The 21,915-nt window shown below is 43.6% G+C and overlaps 1 protein-coding gene across 1 annotated transcript in view; it reads left to right on the plus strand.

The window, feature by feature from the left end:
• Window positions 1-21,915, plus strand: part of NME9 (NME/NM23 family member 9) — a 703,404-nt gene that overhangs the window by 122,845 nt on the left and 558,644 nt on the right. Inside the window, exon 3 of the mRNA XM_086955486.1 lies at window positions 14,166-14,204. Coding sequence (XP_086811612.1) covers window positions 14,172-14,204 — 33 coding nt within the window. The 5' untranslated portion in view covers window positions 14,166-14,171. The remainder of the gene's footprint in view (window positions 1-14,165; window positions 14,205-21,915) is intronic.

Consider the following 21,915-nt stretch of genomic DNA (forward strand, 5'->3'; position numbering starts at 1 on the left):
AAGTACCTTGGACACACTACTATGATCTTGGACATGATGAGGCATTGCCTAGTTAACAACTTTTTTCTGTTCAATGACGACATCTATGTCCAATTGCATGGCACGGTGATGGGCACATGCTTTGCCCCGAGCTTTGCCAACCTGTTCATGGGCGCATGGGAGGCTGACATCAGGAACAGACCAGATGTGCGAGGAGATTTCCATAATGTCACTATGTGGCTAAGATACATAGATGACATTTTTTTAATCTGGAAGGGCAGTAAGAACGCAGCCATTGAATTCATCTCCAAACTGAATACCAACCACAATAATATTACTCTTACAAGCAACATCAGTAATAGAGAGATTGAATACTTGGACACTAAGGTGAAAGTTCAGAACAACAAACTCAAAACAGTACTGTTTCGCAAAGAAACAGCAGGTAACACCTTACTGTACGCCCTGAGCAGCCATCCTGAGCCCCTAAAGTGGAGTATCCCCTATGGGGAACTACTCAGGGCTAAACGCAACTGCAGCACCATTGATGACTATGAAAGGGAGGAAGCAACAATGGTACAAAGGTTCACTAACAAAGGTTATCCGAAATGGGTAATCAAAAGAGCCATCAACAGAGTGAAAACAGTGGAATGCAAAGACCTACTCACCAATCAAAGGAAAGATGAGGTGACTATAGAAGATGACAATGTTACCCGCATCATCCTCGACTACAATGGCAACCACAAACATATAAAGAAAAGCATTACAAAAAATTGGGATATTCTAAAGAATGATCCCATAATAGGCAGTACCATACCATCTAGACCTTGTATCACCTACCGCAGGGGCCGCAACTTGAGTGATCTACTGGTACATAATTTGATCACCGACATCACACCTCGGGGGGTAGATCTTCCCGGATTCTTTCCTTGCGGGCACTGCAAAGCCTGTGCGAACAGTCAGATGGTTAAAGAATACTGGAATCCTAGTACCAACAAGATGGAAACCATAAAACAATTTTTGACCTGCACCACCACGTTCGTGGTGTACGTACTGGTATGCCCATGTGAACTAAGGTACGTGGGCAGTACCACAAAAATGGCCAAACAACGAATATTGGAACATGCCAGGGCCATAACGAACATTGACAAACAATACCCCATTGCCAGGCATTTTGAGAGTCATCATTTTTCCAATGCCAAACTTCTGAGGTACTATATTGTCGAACAGGTTAACCTATCCACGAGAGGTGGCAACCGTGCTTTGAGACTAAGACAAAGAGAGTCGAGATATATTATTGGTCTCTGCACCCGCTATCCGAAAGGACATAACCTCGATGAGGAATATAATGTACATTTACATCATGAATGATTTTTGTCATGATTTGACTTTTAAGGTACATTAGCCCTCACATGCTGCTTTTTTCAACAGGTTGAAAGGGTGGGACTCAGTCTCAGGCCTGTGACATCAGCACCCCAGTCCTTTCAACGCTGGCCTTCTCCATTCTTCGCTCCAAGTATGTTTCTCATTTGTTGAATCACAGTGCACTTTATCACTTTCTGGTATTTGGAACTGGGTTTTTTCACTGCAGATCCTCAACGTAGTGCTCTAACCTGCTGTTTTCGTGTGTATGCCCAACCTTGGTGCTAGTTAAAATGATCAGGACATTCATGACTATTTATTTCTGTTACCTCCCCCACTAACAAGGGGACTGAAAGTACGCGATCTGGACTAAACAGTTGCAGCTTTGCTGGTTAGCCCTTAAATACCCACTATTCAGGGGATTTACGTGCATTTGTGAGCTTTACCACAGGGTGCCCATCGGGCAAACAAGACTGCACTTTGCATTCGTATTTGTTTACAGTTAAGCCACTCGGTCACCAAGGGAACCGCAAGGCGTTCCATTGGCCAATCACGTGCTAGCAGTCCAAGTACGTGATTGGATGACTCAGACACATGGCCCACATTACATGCCGGTATGGGCCAGCTTAATAACAGTACTATCTAGGGTAATACCCCTCGTATTAATTTTATACACGAGATACAACAGAAATCAAGGTCGATATCAATTACCAATGCTTAAGTTGTCTGATGATAATATTTTGTGAATTTTGGCACATGCATATTATTTTGGCTATACATATCAGGTATAGTATTTATGGTATGTTTACAGGGGATAATCTGTACAATTGTCGTGATTACCATTCTGTGAGACCCACTCCAAGATGGCGCCTTTAGTATTGTTTTATGGCGTGTTAGTCCATCTTTGATGTTTAACATGAACACACCGTAAATACAGCAAATGTTATGAGCACTATTGTGCGAACAAGCACTCACGGAGTGCGAAACGCGTCACGTAGGGCTTATGGCGTGAATAAACCCTACTTGTTTGACAGACCTGCAATCTTGGTGTGGATTATTGCTGTACCTGAGTGCGCGCTTGGAACGCCGTTTTGCACTTCATATTGAATACTGGGTACCTCACCGGCAGCACGCCACCCCCACTGGACGAAGGATGCCCCATTGAGGTGATCTTTGGACTAATATATATATATATATATATATATATATATATATATATATATATATATATATATATATATATATATATATATATATATATAATTTTTGAAAATTACACGTAAATTCCTCAACCGGCGCCAAAGTTATTCCCAATAGAATGTTGCGGATTTCCTATGGTAGCTAGGTCCTAACTATATATACCTACTGGCTAATATAATATATATATTACCTACTGGCAATAGCCAGTAGGTATATATAGTTAGGACCTAGCTACCATAGGAAATCCGCAACATTCTATTGGGAATAACTTTGGCGCCGGTTGAATATATATACATATATATATATATACCTACTGGCAATAGCCAGTAGGTATATATAGTTAGGACCTAGCTACCATAGGAAATTCAACCGGCGCCAAAGTTATTCCCAATAGAATGTTGCGGATTTCCTATGGTAGCTAGGTCCTAACTATATATACCTACTGGCTATTGCCAGTAGGTAATATATATATATATATATATAATATATATATATATATATATATAATATATATATTACCTACTGGCAATATATATATATATATATTATATAATTATATATATATATATATATATATTATATAATTATATATATATATAATATATATTATATATATATATATATATATATATATATATATTACCTACTGGCAATAGCCAGTAGGTATATATAGTTAGGACCTAGCTACCATAGGAAATCCGCAACATTCTATTGGGAATAACTTTGGCGCCGGTTGAATTTCCTATGGTAGCTAGGTCCTAACTATATATACCTACTGGCTATTGCCAGTAGGTATATATAGTTAGGACCTAGCTACCATAGGAAATCCGCAACATTCTATTGGGAATAACTTTGGCGCCGGTTGAGGAATTTACGTGTAATTTTCAAAAATTTAGGCCAGCTCCGCTCCGCTCCTTCCCTGAAAGTTTCGGGGGGATTCGTGAAGTGGGGACCGAGAAAAACGGAATTACACCAAACTTTGCAAAATTGTAGGGACTGGTACGCAGATGTGCCTTTGCTATATTTGGTGAAAATTGCTCCAGTGGTTTTTCGAAAATTAACTTCAAAAACACATATATATCTATAGGCACGCTCTGAGCGCTCTCCGGTACGCGTACCGGGGAGCGCACCCGGCGCGCCATGGGAGTGCGCGAGCGGAAACTGATTGGCTCTCGGATGTCTGTCAACATTCTAAACAGTCCGGAGAATCCGCCATCTTGTGTCTCGGTAGGATCGAGACACAAGAGGTGAAAATAAAAAGGGGGAAATTAATAAAATGGGGCAGGGTAGACACCCCTGACCCCCTAGGTTTTCTGAGGGGGGCCTAGAAGGACCCTGGGCAAAAAAACTATTTAAAAAAAAAAATTGTGGGGTAAGCGCTAGGTGCGTTCCCATGTGCGCTTCCCGGTACGCGTACCGTGAGCGTACCACGGGGAAAACCATAAAAAAGGTTTTTGGGGGGGTCCTTGTGGGACCCCCTGAGGAGGCCTAGGGGGTCAGGGGGCTTCTACCGTGCCTCCTTTGCGTGTTTTGTACCTTTGTTTCACTGCTTTCTTGTGCCTTGGTTCTACCGTTAGCCGTTAATTGCTATTACACAGAAGCAATTTCAATGGTTTTTTAAATGCTAATTCCTAACTATATAAGGCTTGAAACCTATGGGTTTTTCTGTGAATTTCAAAGGTTTTTTATATGCTAATTCCTAACTATATAAGGCCTGAAACCTATGGTTTTTAAAGTGCATATATATATATTCAAAAACAATTCTTCAAATGACCGCACTCTGGAAATCAGGAACTTTTAGTGAAGCTTGTTTTTATTCAAGCATAAAGTGAAATGCCATCATCCACAACCCACCAACGTTTCGAACAAGAGATGTTCTTTCTCACGGTGCATTGAGTCCGTTTTTTGTGTCACCTGTTTATCTGGTGCAGTGTTAAAGCCATAGCGTTGTCTTCTGGTAGTTGTAGTTTCAGAGTCCATCATTCACTTATATGTTACAATAGAAAGCTTTATCGATCATAAAGCGTTTAGTACCCACTTTAGTGTTCCTGTCATGTGTTTATAGGTGAACATACATTTCTAGTTCGCTCAGAAAGCAAATATTGGAACATCTCCGAGCAATCCACAATAAAGACATGACAAATGCCATCTCCAAATGTCTTCACCAGACACACAATATCAACTGGGAAAACATCCGATACTTTATAATTGCAACAGCACCTGCACACGAAAGAGGCGGAAATCGCACAATGAAATTGAGACATTTGGAATCGCGCCTCATAATTCGATTCAAAACTAAGACCCCGTTCGGGATGAACGGCGATGAAGAAATGTATGTTCACCTATAAACACATGACAGGAACACTAAAGTGGGTACTAAAGCCTTTATGATCTAGACAATCGGAATGCCATAGAAATGGGATTGTGATGATCTTGTGGTACTACACCATAACAAGCACAACTGCGGACGCTGTTTGTTAATCAAACATCACTTAGATTTTTATAAACAGTCAAGTCTTACCACTGATTGAAAAGAAAAAAAGCCCATGAAATGTGCATCAATGTCAATGTGAACTACGATTCGATAAATCTTTCTATTGTAACATATAAGTAGGCTGTCTGGAATTCGGTTTAAACCGACTCTAAACGAGAGTACCCTACAGGATGAAAATCAGCTGACCCTGTTTAAACCGAGTGTCACTGTTTTTCATGCTGTTGCAGCACTTGGCCACTTGAGGGAGTCAAAGCAATATAAACTGTGGTGCCTGGTGAGGAGGTGTCGGGGGAAAACAGTGCTTCTGGGCCGGTCCACACATGGGGAGCTGTGGTGTGAATGGCCCGTGGTGTGAATGGCCCAAGGGCCAGAGCAACACCAGGCCCCCTGCCTGGCTCACTTGGGGGGAGAGGAGCTGTTGTGCTCGGCTGTCTTACTGCGGCCAGCCCCACCCGAGTACCTCACAGGTCTTTAAAAAGACCATTTACTTAATTAGCAGGGCTTTGATGTGGTTAACAAAGAAGTGGGCGAAAGGGGTGGGCACCGGGGAAAGAGGCGGCACGCTTACGTTTCTTGCACCACTCCCGGGCTATATCTGATCTCTCACTCATCTCCTGGCACAGCTTTTTCCTCGCCTGCAGCTTTATAACTTCTCTCCCCTGACGTGCGCTCTCTCCTTCTCTCGCTTTGCTATTGGACAACTCCTCGTGAGGCCACGGGAGGTGCAGATGTGGCAGGACTGTGCGTGTGGGTGCTGTCTGTGAGAATGTTATGGAGAACAGGGAGCAGTGAAGGAGATGTTTCCTGCAAACGAAATCCCCTGTGTAGTGTGTGAGAGGATTTGATTGCCTTTTCTGGGCCTTTTTAGTGTGTGTGTGGCATTATTCCATGTAATCACAGTAACTGAAGCATTTACACATGAAGTGCCGGAAACCTTCCAGAAATCCTTCACTTCCGGTTCATACACCTTTATTACATCCTGTCATTGGAGGTGTTGGGCCAGATTGCCTTAGGCAGTGAGCAGCAATGGAAACATTTTCAAAACACGTTTTGGTTTCGCCCAGGCTGCAGTTCCCCATCTTGACTGATGTGAAACTTCAAGTGGTTTTTGCTCCCGGGTTCAAGGAGTAACTGCCTCCGTCCTGGGGAGGGGCTGGGCCGGAATCTCTGAAGTTATTTACAAACTGCTGTCTTATCTTAATAACGTTTGTTCTGTTCTATTGAGCTAAAACAGAGATATTGTCGGTAATGACCGCAGACGGTGGGGGAGGGGGGGCTGACAGAAGTTTAACAGACAGTGTGTATTGACATTGATTTAAGATCTATACCGACTGGAAGGCTTTCCTGGACACGGATTTACGGTACCAGTCACTCTTTCGCTTACATGCACACCAGACACTATACTCTATCCTTTTCTGTGCTCTGTTGGTGTTTCCTTATTGTCTTTCGTTTCCCTTCTTCTGTTTTCCCCGCCAGTTCCCTTTCTGTTTTTCTCCCTCCTCATATGCTCAGGGAGAGAGAGACGCAGGCTCACCTTCTCTTCTGGTCTGGTAGATTGCCACGATAAATTACAATTGTGCAGCTTTTTTTGTTTCCTGCCGTTTTCCACACATAGGCTACAGCCAGACGGCAGAATTACCTTTTCCTATCTAGACAGATTATACTGTCACAAGGTGTGTGTGAGGGCCCCGTCCACCATAGGGAAGACTGCTCCCCCCGCTCTCCCCCTCCGGCACTGCGGGGGCTACAGGGCCCTGCTCTGGCCCCTTGGTGTGAGGAGAGAGTTGCCTTCTGCCTGGCAGGCTCAGCACTCACTGTATGTTGGAAGGATTATCTGCTGAAATATTCAGCAATTGCCTGACCAGTGGATTTAAGACCCCCCATTGCTCAATTTTCCCTTGTTTTTCTGCCCTCCTGCCCTCTGGTAGACTCGTTTTTTGTGCCCTTCTGCCCTCTGTAATTCCCTTGTTTTTGTGCCCTTCTGCCCTCTGTTAGACTCGTTTTTTGTGCCCTTCTGCCCTCTGTTAGACTTGTTTTTGTGCCTTTCTGCCCCTTGTTAGACTCGTTTTTGTGCCCTTCTGCCCTCTGTTAGACTAGTTTTTCCCTTGTTTTTCTGCCCTTCTGTTCTCTGTTAGACTGTTTTTTGTGCCCTTCTGCCCTCTGTTAGACTCGTTTTCCCTTGTTTTTCTGCCCTTTGTTAGACTCGTTTTTTCCCTTGTTTTTCTGCCCTTCTGCCCTTTGTTAGACTGCTTTTTGCGCCTTTCTGCCCTCTGCATCACCACATCATCACTCAGCGCTACCACAGCATCACTCATCACCACCACATTATCACTCAGCACCACCACATTATCACTCAGCACCACCACAGCACCACTCAGCACCACCACAGCATCACTCAGCACCACCACAACATCACTCAGCACCACCACAGCACCACTCAGTGCCACCACAGCATCACTCAGCACCACCACAGCATCAGTCAGCACCACCACATTATCACTCAGCACCACCACAGCACCACTCAGCACCACCACAGCATCACTCAGCACCACCACAGCATCACTCAGCACCACCACAGCATCACTCAGCACCACCACAGCACCAATCAGCACCACCACAACACCACTCAGTGTCACCACAGCATTACTCAGCACCACTACAGCATCACTCAGCACCGCCACAGCATCACTCAGCGCCACGCCAGCATCACTCAGCACCACCACAGCACCACTCAGCAAAACCACAGCATCACTCGGCACCACCACAGCACAACTTACCAACACCCAGCATCACTCAGCACCATCCCAGTATCACTCAGCACCACCACAGCACCACTCAGCATCACCACAGCACCACTCAGCACCACCACAGCACCACTCAGTGCCACTCCAGCATCAATCTGCGCAACCATTCAACAACAACTGGTTCAAATATGTTCTCTCAATGTTTCAAGCTTTATTACAAATGTCACAAAAAGATGTTAATATTTCACTTCTGTTCTTGGATTTACGTCACAATTAAATACACTGAACATAATCTTCACAAAAGGTATTTACAAAAGTTTAAGCTATTGCCATTATAAATTAAAATCACTTTTATTTAAGTATTAATTATTTTAAAAAGTTAAAAGCCATTGTAATTTGTAATATCAATACATCTAAGTCATGTAAATACAAAACATGTTGCATTACAAATGCTATAGGTGTTACATTTGCGAAAGTTATAACTATTGGCATTGTAAATGACAAAGCTATTAATTTAGCTATTTTCAAAACCAGCACATAAATAAAAAAAATTGTCATTTACAAGACCAATAGCTCAAACTTTCCTAATGCGAGACCTATTGCATTGCAAATGCTTGTTTTTATATCTGTCAGTGCTTCCTGTTGAGGTTTAATTTTCGTGACAGGCGCCTCATTGCCTACTTGTAATTATTCTCTGACCCTGCTTCATGGGTCAGAGCATGGTCAGAGAATAGTTGCAAGTAGGCAACGAGGCGCCAGGAAGTACTTACAGGCTTACAGCAGCAGGTGCCCAAGTTAAAGTTAATTTCTTAGTAACCCTTTTGTAAAAGGTTAAAAAAAAATAGCTTCAACTTTTGCAACTGCTGCTGTAACCCTGTAAGTGCTTGGCTGAAAATTCGTCCCCGCTGATTCGCGGATTTTACCGCGATTTCGCGAAAATTGTGGATCGCGAAATCGCGTAAAATCCGCAAATTCCGCCAGCGGAACAAATTTTCAGCCCATGCTTAGATATCTTACATAAACTCATCTTCTGTTCCCCTACAACCTGTCATGCTTAAATGCTTAGTTTTTCCGGTACGTTTTCCTCCTGACTGTTCCTCTAGCATTAATACAGGATACAATCCTTTTGTAACCATTGCCTGTCTCCTTTGTTTCATCTGATCTTCACGTGAATCACACATTACTTTAGGATAGAATCGTCGATAACCCCTAGTTCTTCCAAATCTGTCCCGATCAAAGGCCTCTATTTCCCATTCTTCTAAGGCTTCATACTGAGTTAATCTGGGCTCTAACTCATTCATTTTTGTCCTTAAATTTGGAAGAATTCTCCCATTAAACGTACCATTTTCTGGGAAAGCTAATATCCCGTCGCCTTTTGTATATTCAATCCAATATTCTAACCATACACAGCTATGATAACTTCTCTCCATCATCATAAATAAGGCAGGAGTTTTTGGCGGTGGGATAAAAATTCCTTCTCTAGTTTTGATGGGTTTATCTTTCTTGAAGTAATTTTTGATTCTCTGCACAAACAACATTTTTCTTTTCTCTCCGTACATTTTAGGAATAGATCCTCTTATACATTGCTCTCTTGCAAAACCTTAATATCTTCTATCTGGGTGATTCCCTATTAATGTCGGATCATATTTCCAAATATAACCTCCACTGTCTATTATTATCACTGCTTCTTTTTATTTAACCAATAACCTGTTCTGTTTATATTCAGGTTCCTCCAATCCGGTTGCAGCTTTTATTCTTTTAACCAATTAAGCTCAAATTTACAGAATCTGTTTAACCAATACTAGCATCAGTATCGCTCCTCACTACTGACCTCTCCTTTACATTCTTTTGAAAATTACACACCCGCTGTTCTGACCAATCCCAGCGCATCACTCTGTGATGTCAGTGCAACCACTGACCCCTCCTTTACAATTCCCTGTCTTGTCACCCATCCACTGTATTAACCAATCCCGGCGCGGCACTCTCTGACGTCAGCGCAACTCCAGCAACTGACCCTCCCTTCACAAGGTAACACGAAAACTTATTTTCTTTTAACCTTTCACCAGAATTTCATTATTAACAACATAGAAACATTCGCTACTCTGTTTGTTTTATCAAACCAAAGAATTATTTTACTACAAGCATAACCTTTCTTTACTCTTCATACACTGTGAGTAAAATTTTCCACTTACCCTTCACACACAACGAGTAACCCCTCTCCGATTACTCTTCATCCAAGCTCAGAAGATCCCGCTACTCCTCTAGTGTTACCCTTTCTAGGTGATATAACACCAAAGTTTCACCAACAAACTCTTAGCCAACAATCACTCTCACTTATTCACAATACTAAGCAAACGAGTAACCTCACTGCAGTGTGGCTTCCATTCACCACCCGCTATACACTTCCTGGGAATTTCCAGACAACATAAAACAATATACGAACAGGTTTGTTAAAACATAAATCGACAACCAATAATCACCAAACTAATTAATAAAAACCATACCTCTGCTACCAGCAAACTGATCCAGCGGGATACCAACCTGCAGACATCTATCACTATATGCTCATCTGGGCCCATGCATACACTCACTCATATAGGTCAGTGAAACACCGCTGGGGATCAAGTTTATAGGGCTAAAAATATATGTTAATGTATTTATCAATTCTCCTATCTTTTACTGCTTTGAAGCCCTTTCATAACTAATGGATCTATTTTAGTTAATTAGGATTTGATGATTATGACATAAGTCTCAATTACCTGATTTTTATTTGAATAACCACAGACTTGAATAGATTTTAAATGTTTATCTAAATTAATCATAAAAGCAGACAATTACAGTGTTAACTCCATCATTCGAAGGAAGTAAGATCGGGTTATCAAATTAAACTAAGATTTCACAATAACGAGTACCTCAGATCAAAGAGGACAGAAAGGGGGAACACATTGACACAATATATAGATTTTATATTTACCTAGGATGGTGTGAAAACCAGACCCTGTGGCCAAGAGTTAACAGGCCCCTTAGAAAGTTCAGGTGACAGGTACTTCAGGACAGGATAGGACAGGATAGATTACCTCTTATGGATTTGACGCCTGCATCTCACCCCTCTCTGATACTAACTTCCTCCTCTATTCTTCCGCGATCTTCTTCTAATTCTATTACCTCCTCGATTCTTCCGCGATCATCTTCTAATTCTGTTTTCTTGAATTTCTAAGTCTGCTTCCTCAGGTATTCGATCAGCATTCGGATAGCATCTCGGTCTCTCAACGTTCTGGCTGTGACTGCCTTAACTAATCTCACTAACTACTTCAATTATACTTTCCTAATAGCATGTACCACTTCTAAATGTTTCAACTTTATGAAACTCCTATTTCTGATTGGACGAGGCTGAGGGGATGATCATCACACCATGCTAAGTTTAATATTTTCTTAAGCTCAATTGTTTAAGTTCCCACCCATTAATTTGTTCCCCCAAGCTTTATTTCCCACCCAAAAAAGCAAACTTTATCGACAACATTGTATACAATTTCACAGTTTTCCATTGAATCTTTAGCATGTTCAGCTTGTTCCCAGGACATGTGTGGAGAATGTCCTTGGCTGGGTCCCAAGGCTTAAGCTCACTACTTGTGTGTTGCCTTTCTTGCGCATGCACCAAGACCCATCTGGGTTTTAGAGTTTAGTATCTTCCAGAGGCCCAAATACGAACTAATAGAGAGGTCAAAAGACAAAGGATTAGAATCCAAAATAAATTAATCTACTGTATGCCAACTGTCTCTACTCTAATCCCATCTACTTATTACATCTTTTTATGCATTAGCACTTAGTATATATCTTGTTTTAGTTTTAGCAAGGCAGATGCTTAGCACATGAGTTTTCAAGCGCCATGTTCATTGCTATTGTGCAGAGGCAGAGTTTTCCCTCCAAGCTTTAAGACGTCATGCAGCTGACACATGCGCAATACATTTTCCCACATAAGCAGCCATCTTTAATAACTCTCTGGTTACTTGTTAGTAAAACACATTTGCAAGCTTCCTTCATCTAAAAATATACGGAATGTTGTGTAAAATTAGTATTACAAACATTATTAATACTTTGTTACAGGATTATATGAGAGGATTACTTCCGAGCAAGTCTCTTCAATACAAGTCCTTTCTCCATTAATATTAGGAGGACCACAATTTATGAACTGCAAGTAACAAAAGGATCTCTGTGGTAAAAGCAGTAAGCCACTTACAAATTTACATCAAATAAAAATCAGTCATCTGCATGTTACATAATGTGCTTTGCAGGACACATTTTAACATTCTATGCAACTTTCATTCAGAATTGGGACTAGACAAAACACAGATCTCTCCAGCAAATACGTTAAACTCCAGAAATATCTTACCACTATTATTATTCCCTGAGGTTAAAATGGCACACAAAAATTTCTGCAGCAGTTATCTTAACCCCATAAGATTGTTTAAAATGCAGACTTTGCAACCAATTAAGCACAACAGATTTACTGCTTCTCCTTGTTGCCAGCATCTTTGTGGCAGGGTTTTTAAAAATAAATGTTTAAGTTGAGGCCCAGATTTGCATCAGGGTTGCGTCCCCCTTTTTGGAACAACCCTGATGTAAAATTTCAATTGCTAAATATTGTAATGTGCTCAAATGCACTTATGAATGACCTACTAAACTTATGCATGTGGTCTTAAGATCTGATGTCACTTCTTGCGATGTCACTTTCTGCAAAGTCATGGGTTGCGATGCCACCTTCTGTGATGCCATGTGCATATTCACACACCGTGATGTCACGCGCCATGATGTTACATACTTGCATACTGCTTAACTTGATTTGTTCCCCCCATTTATTTTTTGTAGGACTTGTGCACTGGTGGTAGATCACATCTTTTTTTCTGTTTTGGGTTATCACGGTATGGTAGCTTGGGCATTGCCTCCAATGTGGTGACGTGTTTTCCTGTGGATAGGTAACTTTATATCAATGGCGTAATGCAACATGATGTGGCTTCCATGTAGAATGTTATGAGGGTCCTCTTTACTCACATATCTCACATACATCCATAGTTTTACACTGAATAGGTCCCCAAGAAAGTGTCACCCCAACCCCTGTGTTGCAGACCTGTTTTAAGTCCCTGCGTCACACCTTGGTCTGGTGGTATCAGTTTGTTAAAGATGTTCATTGTCCAATTTTAGAAATGCCTCCGCTGTATCTTATGACATCATAAAGAGGGACAGTGACACAATATTCTACTAAGGAACGCAAATGCCAACCACCTAGAGTGTGCCAGCCCTGAATGGGGGATCGTACTGCTTAACAGAACAGCCAGCTTCAGGTTCCTTACATTTCCGGTGCAAGGAGCTTTACAGGTTCGAGAAAAAACAGTGTGAAACGTAAATGTAGAATTTTATCAAATCAGCTTTCATAGAAGTTTCATGTCGAATCTTTTTGGTTCCATTTAGGCAGCTTTGCATGCACTTAACTACTTGATCCTTTATATATTACTTGCAATGAATTTTGGAAATGAAATTGAAGCTAGTGACTTCAATTTCAATGGATGTAAAAAGAAAGCTAAAAAAGAAGCAATGAGAGAGACAAAGAAGAAAATATAACACCTCCAAATCATATATCTTTTAAGGTTCTGTATACTGTTTGGGTGCGAAGCTTGTAATTTGACCGCTCCATCTTTCTTCAAGCTTTCTGTCTTAAACATTTACTCATATGGATTACGGTGCCCGTAAATGAACTGCTTAATTCAAAATATTTCATTGCTGTGGTCCCATCAGCTTTTTGTCTGTGGTCAGTTTTTTCCCTTTATATACTTAATAAAAAGTATTATAGTGTGTTGCTCTATTCACATTTTGTGCTGTTAGTTTTCGATAATTGCTAACAATGCATGATTTGTGCATCAACAGAGGTTTAAAATTGCATCTGCCACATTTTGTTCTGATTCTATTTTATTTGAAACTCAAGCCCTGTGTGTGGTACCCTAAAAAATGGTATAATTTGATTTTGGTACATTTGTATCATGTTTACTTTGGGGCAAGCATGCATTCACTAATTATCTATTATTAACGGATAAAGCGACAGCAATTTATATGTGGTGTGTGCTGTATGGAATAATAGCATCATTTCTGTTTTGTTATCATATTTACCTTTGTGTAGTATATCTCTGCAGCGTTTCTGCACTCACTATATGACTGTTATGGTTTCTTTTTCTCCACAACCTTCTAATAGGAATTTCATAAAAAATTGACAATTTGTATGTAATTTCCCAATGCTGAACATGATTTTTACTTGTAATGTAAGGGACAGTTGAACTTTTTTGATCACATTCAGCCATTATCACGTGGATTCTAATCCTATTGTATTATATTCATTACAGAAGAAAATGGCTGCGAAAAAGAAGGAAATAACACTTCAGGTAAGAAAAACACAGTTTGCATACCTCTAGTAACGCATCTATCTGTCACCTAAAAGCCTTCACAGTTTTGTCTCTAAAACAGCATTAATCACTGAATAAACCAAGATACCAATGTACCTATTTCTACTATTGGTCACTAATACTCTTTAAATATATATACATTTCCTGATCTCATTTTAATTTAACATTTTGTTTTGATTACAAAATGTGCATATTTTGGTGCCCAGACAATCCAAGTTTTGAAAATGCCCTCCACTGAAACCATCTAATGTATTTGATTATCGTGTCTTGGCATTCATATTAATCATATTTTACTCAGTACAATTGAAAAGTCCTGATCATTTGGATTTGGATCCTATAAACGTCTAAAAATGTTGCTTTGCAGAAAGCTCAATGCTGTGGCAGAGTTGCCACAGTTAGTTTGAAAAATGATCCAATCCCAGTAGACAAGCTTTCACAAACTGACTGCTGAGAAAGGCTGATAAAGTGAAACTGGGGCACAATTTAACATTTTCTAGTTGATAAATGTCTCAATTGTTCCAAATATTGGAACTCATTTTGATGAGACATGGGTGCATTTGTTCTTTTCCATAGAATTTTGAGTACATTTAATGTTCTTGGGGAGACATGGTGAAAGTTGCTGTTTTAATGTTTAAAATACTTTAATTAAATATCAAGGTGAGCAGAAAGGAAGCAGAGGTCGTGCATTAAACTGTTACAATGGAAGATCGAATACAGCAAAACAATTAAAGTCTTTTATGATTGGGGAGGAAAGAAGATTAAGGAGAAACACTATAGAAACAAACATAAGAATGTGTCCTCGTATCATAAAACTTATTACAGCTAGTCTAAAAAGATTACAAAATTGAAGTAATAATAATAGTAAACAGTAATAACCTATATACCGCCACCCCTGGGGGTTTTCTAAAATATTTGCGGGGGGCTCATGGCCACCCGCAACCCCAGAGACCGGCACATCCCGGGCTTTTTTTTAAATGGGTGGGGGCCTCCAAAGCCCCCCAAATCCCTGGGGACTGCCACCCCCGGGGCTTTTCTAAAATATTTTTCGGGGGTGTATTTTATTGGGCGCCTTATGCTCTAGTAGATGAATTTCTTCGCCTTCTGGCACCAATCTAGATTGTGTTTCTAGTCCCCTATCCTCTGAAGTTCAGCGCTCCCCCCTTGTCCTTGCAGTGTTCCTTTTCACCACCTGAAGCTAGCATGAGCTATGTTTTTGTGTGGTTTGGACAGTTTACCTCCCCTATCACTCCCAATAGGAGCCACCGTGCCTATACCGGGACCTGAAGATGCACCACAGCAGTCATCACTCCAGCTACTCTAGCTCAGTAGCGCTGAATCTTGGGACAGGCCCAGAGAATGTGGAAGAAGATACCCACCTCCCCGTAACCTCTGGCATAATTTTAGGAGTCACATCGACCCAGTTTGAATCAAAGTGTCCTGGAGGCATATGACCTGTGTAGGGTCCAGAGTTGGACCACCCTGCTTGTACTGCAATCTCCCTAGGGCTCTGTATGGCCTCTACCCAGTCGTCGTCCTCCAGCAGCCCCACGTCTGTCTCCCATGCCTCTCTCAGGGGGTCTATTGGGTCCGGGGAATTAATCATATGCTTTTGGTATTTGAGAGAAACTGTCTTGTCAATCATTGGATCGAGTAATAGTTGATCCTCTAGTGGGGAGTATTTGAGTACCAGTTCTCCCTCCGGCACATGACAACGCAGGGCATGTCTCAACTGTAGGTAGCGGATCCGCTCCCCATCAGCCGTCTGACATTCTGTCTACAGGTCCTCGACAGTAATCATGGCCCTGTTCCGCCAGACATCCACCATGGCGGTCTATCCCGATGAGGCTGCACCTACGAAAACCCTGTAGGCGCCCCACGTCGCCCAGCAAATCATATTGCCAGTGCTGGGTTTGTACCGTCAATTTGGTCTCCCATCCCAGTAACTTCATAGATGCTCACCATGCTTGTATCACCGTCCCTGTATGTACAGGGAGAAGTTTCTCGCGCCCTGTGATATGCAGCACATCCGGGTAACCTCAGTTTCCCTTGGCGTGGCGGTCCACACAGTATGCTGGTTCGGTATAGGGTGCAGAGATTCAGTCATTGATTCTGCTAAGCTGAGATGCCAAATAATAAGTCCTGATGTCAGGTACCACCAGTCCGCACTCATAGACCCCTTGTTGCAGCTTACTCAGCTCTATGCGCAGGCTACCCTTCTTCCCAACAGCAGTTTGCACTGCTCTGACTCGATCGTCGGGAAGAACTTACTCCGGGATAAAGAATGGGGTGTCCTGGAGTGTGCACAGCAGGCGAGGGAGGGCCATCATCTTGAATAAGACCACTCAAACCATGAGAGAGACCGGGAGTCGCTGCCAGTGGGCCACGTGCCCCGCAATCTTTCCATTTGGGAGTGTATATTCTGAGCCATGAGTTCCTCCTCTGACTTAGTGATCCAAATACTTAAGTACTTGGATTTGTCTTGCTGGACCAAGGCCGCACAGTCTTATTTGAAAGGCGGGATTTCACCTGCCAATGGAAAGACCAAGGACTTGTCCCAATTTATCTGGTAGCCTGAATAACTGCCACAAAGGTGGAAAATGTGAATGAATCTATGGAACATCTGGTGGGGTTTGTATGCATAGAGCAAAATGTTGTCTGTGTACAAAGAGATGCACTCCTCCCAGCTGCCCCCAACATCCATATCACGAACTAGAGGGTCCCTACGCACCCACACTGCGAGTGGTTCCTGTGCCAACGCAAAGACCATAGGGGAAAGCCGGCACCCCTGTGTAGTGAGAATGATCTGGATATCACCCTTTAATCACCAGCAGGTCACAGTATAGGAGGCGGACCCAGGCACAAAACTTTGATCCGAAGCCTAGTATGGATAAGACTGCAAACAGGTTTGGCCACTCAATAATATCGAATGCCATCCATGCATCCAACAAAAGCACTGCTGCGGCTTCAGCCAGTTGGGTCGCCCTTACATGCTGACTCCGTACAAACATCAGAGATTCAACCTGGTGCTCCTATATGGCATACATCCTGATTGGTCAGGGTGAATTACCGTGGAGGCAACTGGATCCAGCCGATTAGCCAATACCTTTGCCAAGACTTTGGCTTCGAAAGTGAGTAGGGAGATGTGCCTGTAGGAGCTGCATAGCTCTGGGGGTCTACCTTTCTTTGGAATGACCACAATGGTGGCCAGTCTTCGGTTCTCTGGCAGTCTGCTATTTTTCTGCGCCATATGAAACATGTTTAGCATTGGCTGACCCACTATATCTGCCACCCATTTGTAGAGTTCCACCAGTAGTCCGTTTGGGCCTGCTGCCTTTCCGGATTAAATTTCGAATCGTCAGATCTCGGTCAATTGCCTTCCTGTCCTACGCTGAGAGTTCTGGCAGGAAAATGTCCTTGAGACGTTCGGCCCTGTTGTCTCCCATTGTGCTAAAGACTGATATAATGCTTCGTAATAGGTTTCAGAAGCCTCCACTATATCTGCTCCAGACCTATACGGAGAACCGTCGAGCACCCGAAGTTCCGACATACAACTCCGGTCCCTGTCCCTCCTCTCCAGCCATGCTATTAGTTTGTTGGCCTTATCGCCCAGATCAAATAGTTGTCTCTGTGTGGCCACGGCATGTAGGTGAGCCGCATTTTCCTCCAGGTCTCTGAGCACCCTCTGTCTGAGGCGCAACCTGCGCCCCAGAATGGGGTAGATCGCTCCTTTCCGCCCAGCTGTGCCTTAATAGCAGTGATTTCTTGTTCCAGCTCATCGCACCCAGAGCGCAGCTCGTTCTTCCTGCCCTAAACCACTAAGCCCCGGGCCACCACTTTATATGTCTCACACAGGGTACAATGTGAGCTCACCGAGCCAGAATTTCCATCAAAATACTGTTTTGTTTGTTCCCTGAACTTGCCCCAGAAATAGATACAGACCGAGGAGTAACTGACTGCGCTATGTCAATGGAAGAGCTAAGATTGTCCGTCAACGAGCTCTAGTGGTTTGCGCAAATGATTTTGGAGGAGACTGAGCATTGGAGCTGATATTCAATAGTAGTTTCTTTAGCCTGCTTATACAACAGATGTATACAGAATATGTAAATGTTGTTGCACATTAGTAACACATTGACTGCAATTTTATTGAGAAAGTGGAAAAATAGTCATGCACGACTTGGAAGTAGCGTCTTCAACACAATGTTTATGCAAGGGGCAGCATGTTTAAAATATCCTTAAAATACCTGGTGGGTCTTGGAGGAAGTTCCATTCAAACTTTTCAGGTAGAATAGTAAAGTCTGGATGCACATCAATTATAATCGATGAACAAATCTCTTGAAAGAATGTCAACATATTCAGGCACAGTTTGGAGGTAACGCCCACAACAGTATTTTATGAGGAAACAACATGCTGGAAAATGCACTAAATGTCGATGTTTGGATGGAAATATCATTTAAACAGCAGTCTATGCAGAAAAGAATCGTAGAGTACTTACAATAAAGCTAAAGTGTGGTGAAGAAATAACATTAAATAATGTTGAGCAAGCATGCCAGAGGAAAAGGAGAGCATGTTATCCGGTTGTTAGAAGAGGCGCCCTGTACATTATTAGCACCTAGCAGTTTGCCTGCAAAAAGTGGTGATTTAAGATGGCGGCAGCAAGTACCTCAGTGGCAACAATGGTGGGAGAAAAGTAAAGTAATAGAGCTTCACCTGAGCTTTAGAAGAGTGAAATCTATTCCTTCAATGATCTGGAGGTGAGGGAAACCAGTTCCCCACTTCAAAGTATGTTAGAAGTCACAAAAAAGTTATGCAGGTTTTGGCTATTGGCACAGCGCTCGGGTCAGACCGCCATGTTTGATGGCATCCAAGCCACGCCTCTTGAAAGTAGGTGTTTCTTGGCCATTTTATGTCATTATCAGGGCGAGTCATCTACTGTGACTCATTCATGTTTAGGGAGACATGAACAGTCTTCAATACCATGATCACAAGCAACCCATCTTCAGTAAAGTGATGTCTGCAAGCTCATTGTAGAGAACTGTCAGGGCCTGGTTGCACAGGGTCTACAGGCAAAGCCCAACACACTTTCTGAGGCCTGGACCCTGTATGGAGATCTCTCTTAAATGTCAAAGGGTCAAAGTTATCATCAGATATAGCAAAGCTTTCTCGACACTTAACACACATCAAACAATGTTGTGGAGAGTGTGTAATAGTTGCCTGAGGTTGCTTGGTACCAAGGAGGATGGTATAAATCAATAGGCATCTGCTTTTTTTACGACCTTTTGCTGTTCAAAATGTAAAGTTCCTACAAATGTTTTCTAGGATGGATTAATGGAACAGTCAACATTTAAGAAAATACTGACCCTTTACCTCCTACATTTTTCCTGATCCTTCTGTATCTAGTAGGTAATGTTCTCATTCTTGGGAAGCAGTATTTCATCAAAATCCATTCATTAGCAGTATTTCATCAAAATCCATACATTGACTCAGGGTGTAGTACATGATTCTAGATCACTTTTTTGTTAACTACAACTAAAGTCAACACATTCCTTGTCTTTTAGGCGTCAGTAAAGTTATTAGAGTCTACTACATAATGATTCAAATATATAACTCAAAGCCACCCAATCACATAGACAAGATTAGTCAGGGCCGGATTTAGTGCTGATGGTGCCCGGTATGACAGTCTGTCTTAGTGGCCCCACATAACCTCCGCCTCAGATTTCCTCACTATCACCCGACAAAAGGGCCTCTCAAAGCCCCTCATTCTTTTTTTCAAAACTCTTTTTATTGATATAACAGATATAGTAATTGCAAACATTACAAAGTAGTGAAAGCATACATTTATCAGTAGATCGGTTTCAATCAATCAATCAATCAAAGCATTTGTATAGCGCACTACTCACCCGGAGGGTCTCAAGGCGCTAGGGGAGGGGGGGTCCGCTACTGCTCAAACAGCCAGGTCTTGAGCTGCTTCCTGAAGGCGAGGTGGTCCTGGGTCAGGCGGAGGTGGGTCGGGAGGGAGTTCCAAGTCTTGGCGGCGAGGTAGGAGAAGGACCTTCCCACTGTGGTGGCTCTTCGGATGCGGGGGACGGCGGCGAGGGCGTGGCCGGTTGATCGTAGCTGGCGTTTGGGAGCGTAGAAGTTGAGGCGGCTGTTGAGGTATCCTGGGCCTTGGTTGTGCAGGGCTTTGTGTGCGTGGGTGAGGAGACGGAAGGTGATTCTCTTGTTGACCGGGAGCCAGTGCAGGTCTCTCAGGTGTCCGGAGATGTGGTTGCGACGGGGGATGTCCAGGATGAGTCGTGCTGAGGCGTTCTGGATCCGCTGGAGTCTCTTCCGGAGTTCGGCAGTGGTTCCGGCGTAGAGGGAGTTGCCGTAGTCCAGTCGGCTGGTGACGAGGGCCTGGGTGACCGTCTTCCTGGTCTCGGTGGGGATCCACCGGAAGATCTTGCGTAGCATGCGTAGGATGTTGAGGCACGACGAGGAGACGGCGTTGACTTGTCTGGTCATGGAGAAGGAGGAGTCCAGGATGAAGCCCAGGTTGCGTGCGTGGTCTGTTGGTTTGGGTGCGCTGCCTAGGGCGGGGGGCCACCAGGAGTCGTCCCAGGCGGAGGGTGAGGATCCCAGGATGAGGACTTCCGTCTTGTCCGAGTTCAGTTTCAGGTGGCTGTTCTTCACCCATTTGGCTACCTCTTTCATCCCTTCGTGTAGGTTGGCTCTGGCGGTGGCGGGGTCGTTGGTGAGGGAGAGGACCAGCTGGGTGTCGTCGGTGTAGGAGATGATGTTGAGGTTGTGCTGGCGTGCGATGGCTGCGAGGGGACTCATGTAGACGTTGAAGAGGGTTGGGCTGAGCGAGGAGCCTTGAGGAACGCTGCAGATGACTTTGGTGGCTTCTGATCTGAACGGGGAGAGGCGGACTTTCTGTGTCCTTCCGGCGAAGAAGGAGGTGATCCACTCCAGTGCCTTCTCCTGGATTCCGACGTTGCTGAGGCGCTGTACTAGGGTACGGTGGCAGACAGTGTCGAAGGCCGCGGAGAGGTCTAGGAGGATGAGGGCCGCTGTTTCTCCGTTGTCGAGCAGGGCTCGGATGTCATCGGTTGCTGCGATCAGGGCGGTCTCGGTGCTGTGGTTGGCCCGGAAGCCGGACTGCGAGAGGTCGAGGGATCCGTTCGTCTCGAGGAAGGCGGCCAGCTGCTTGTTGACGGTCTTCTCGATGACTTTTGCGGGAAACGGGAGCAGCGAGATGGGTCGGTAGTTCTTGAGGTCGGTGGGGTCGGCTGATGGCTTCTTTAGTAGGGCGCTGAGTTCGGCGTGCTTCCAGCTCTCCGGGAAGGTAGCGGTGTTGAAGGAGGTGTTGATGATGTCCCGCAGGTGGGGTGCGATGACAGCGTCGGCCTTGTTGAAGACGTGGTGAGGGCAAGGGTCGGTCGGAGATCCGGAGTGGATGGAGTTCATCATGCGGATGGTGTCTTTGGTGCTGATCGGGGTCCAGGCGCGGAGGGTGGTGGTGGGGGGCGGTGGTTCGGTCGTGGCGTGCGTCGGTTGAGTGCTGAAGCTGTTGTGTATGTCCGCGATCTTGTTGTGGAAGTAGGAGGCGAGGGAGTTGCAGAGGTCTTGCGAAGGGGTGATGTTGTTGTTTCCGGCGTTGGGGTTGGAGAGCTCTTTAACGATGTTGAAGAGTTCCTTGCTGTTGTGTGCA

This window comes from Lissotriton vulgaris, chromosome 2_1 (genome assembly GCF_964263255.1).
Source record: "Lissotriton vulgaris chromosome 2_1, aLisVul1.2, whole genome shotgun sequence".
Lineage (NCBI taxonomy): Eukaryota > Metazoa > Chordata > Amphibia > Caudata > Salamandridae > Lissotriton > Lissotriton vulgaris.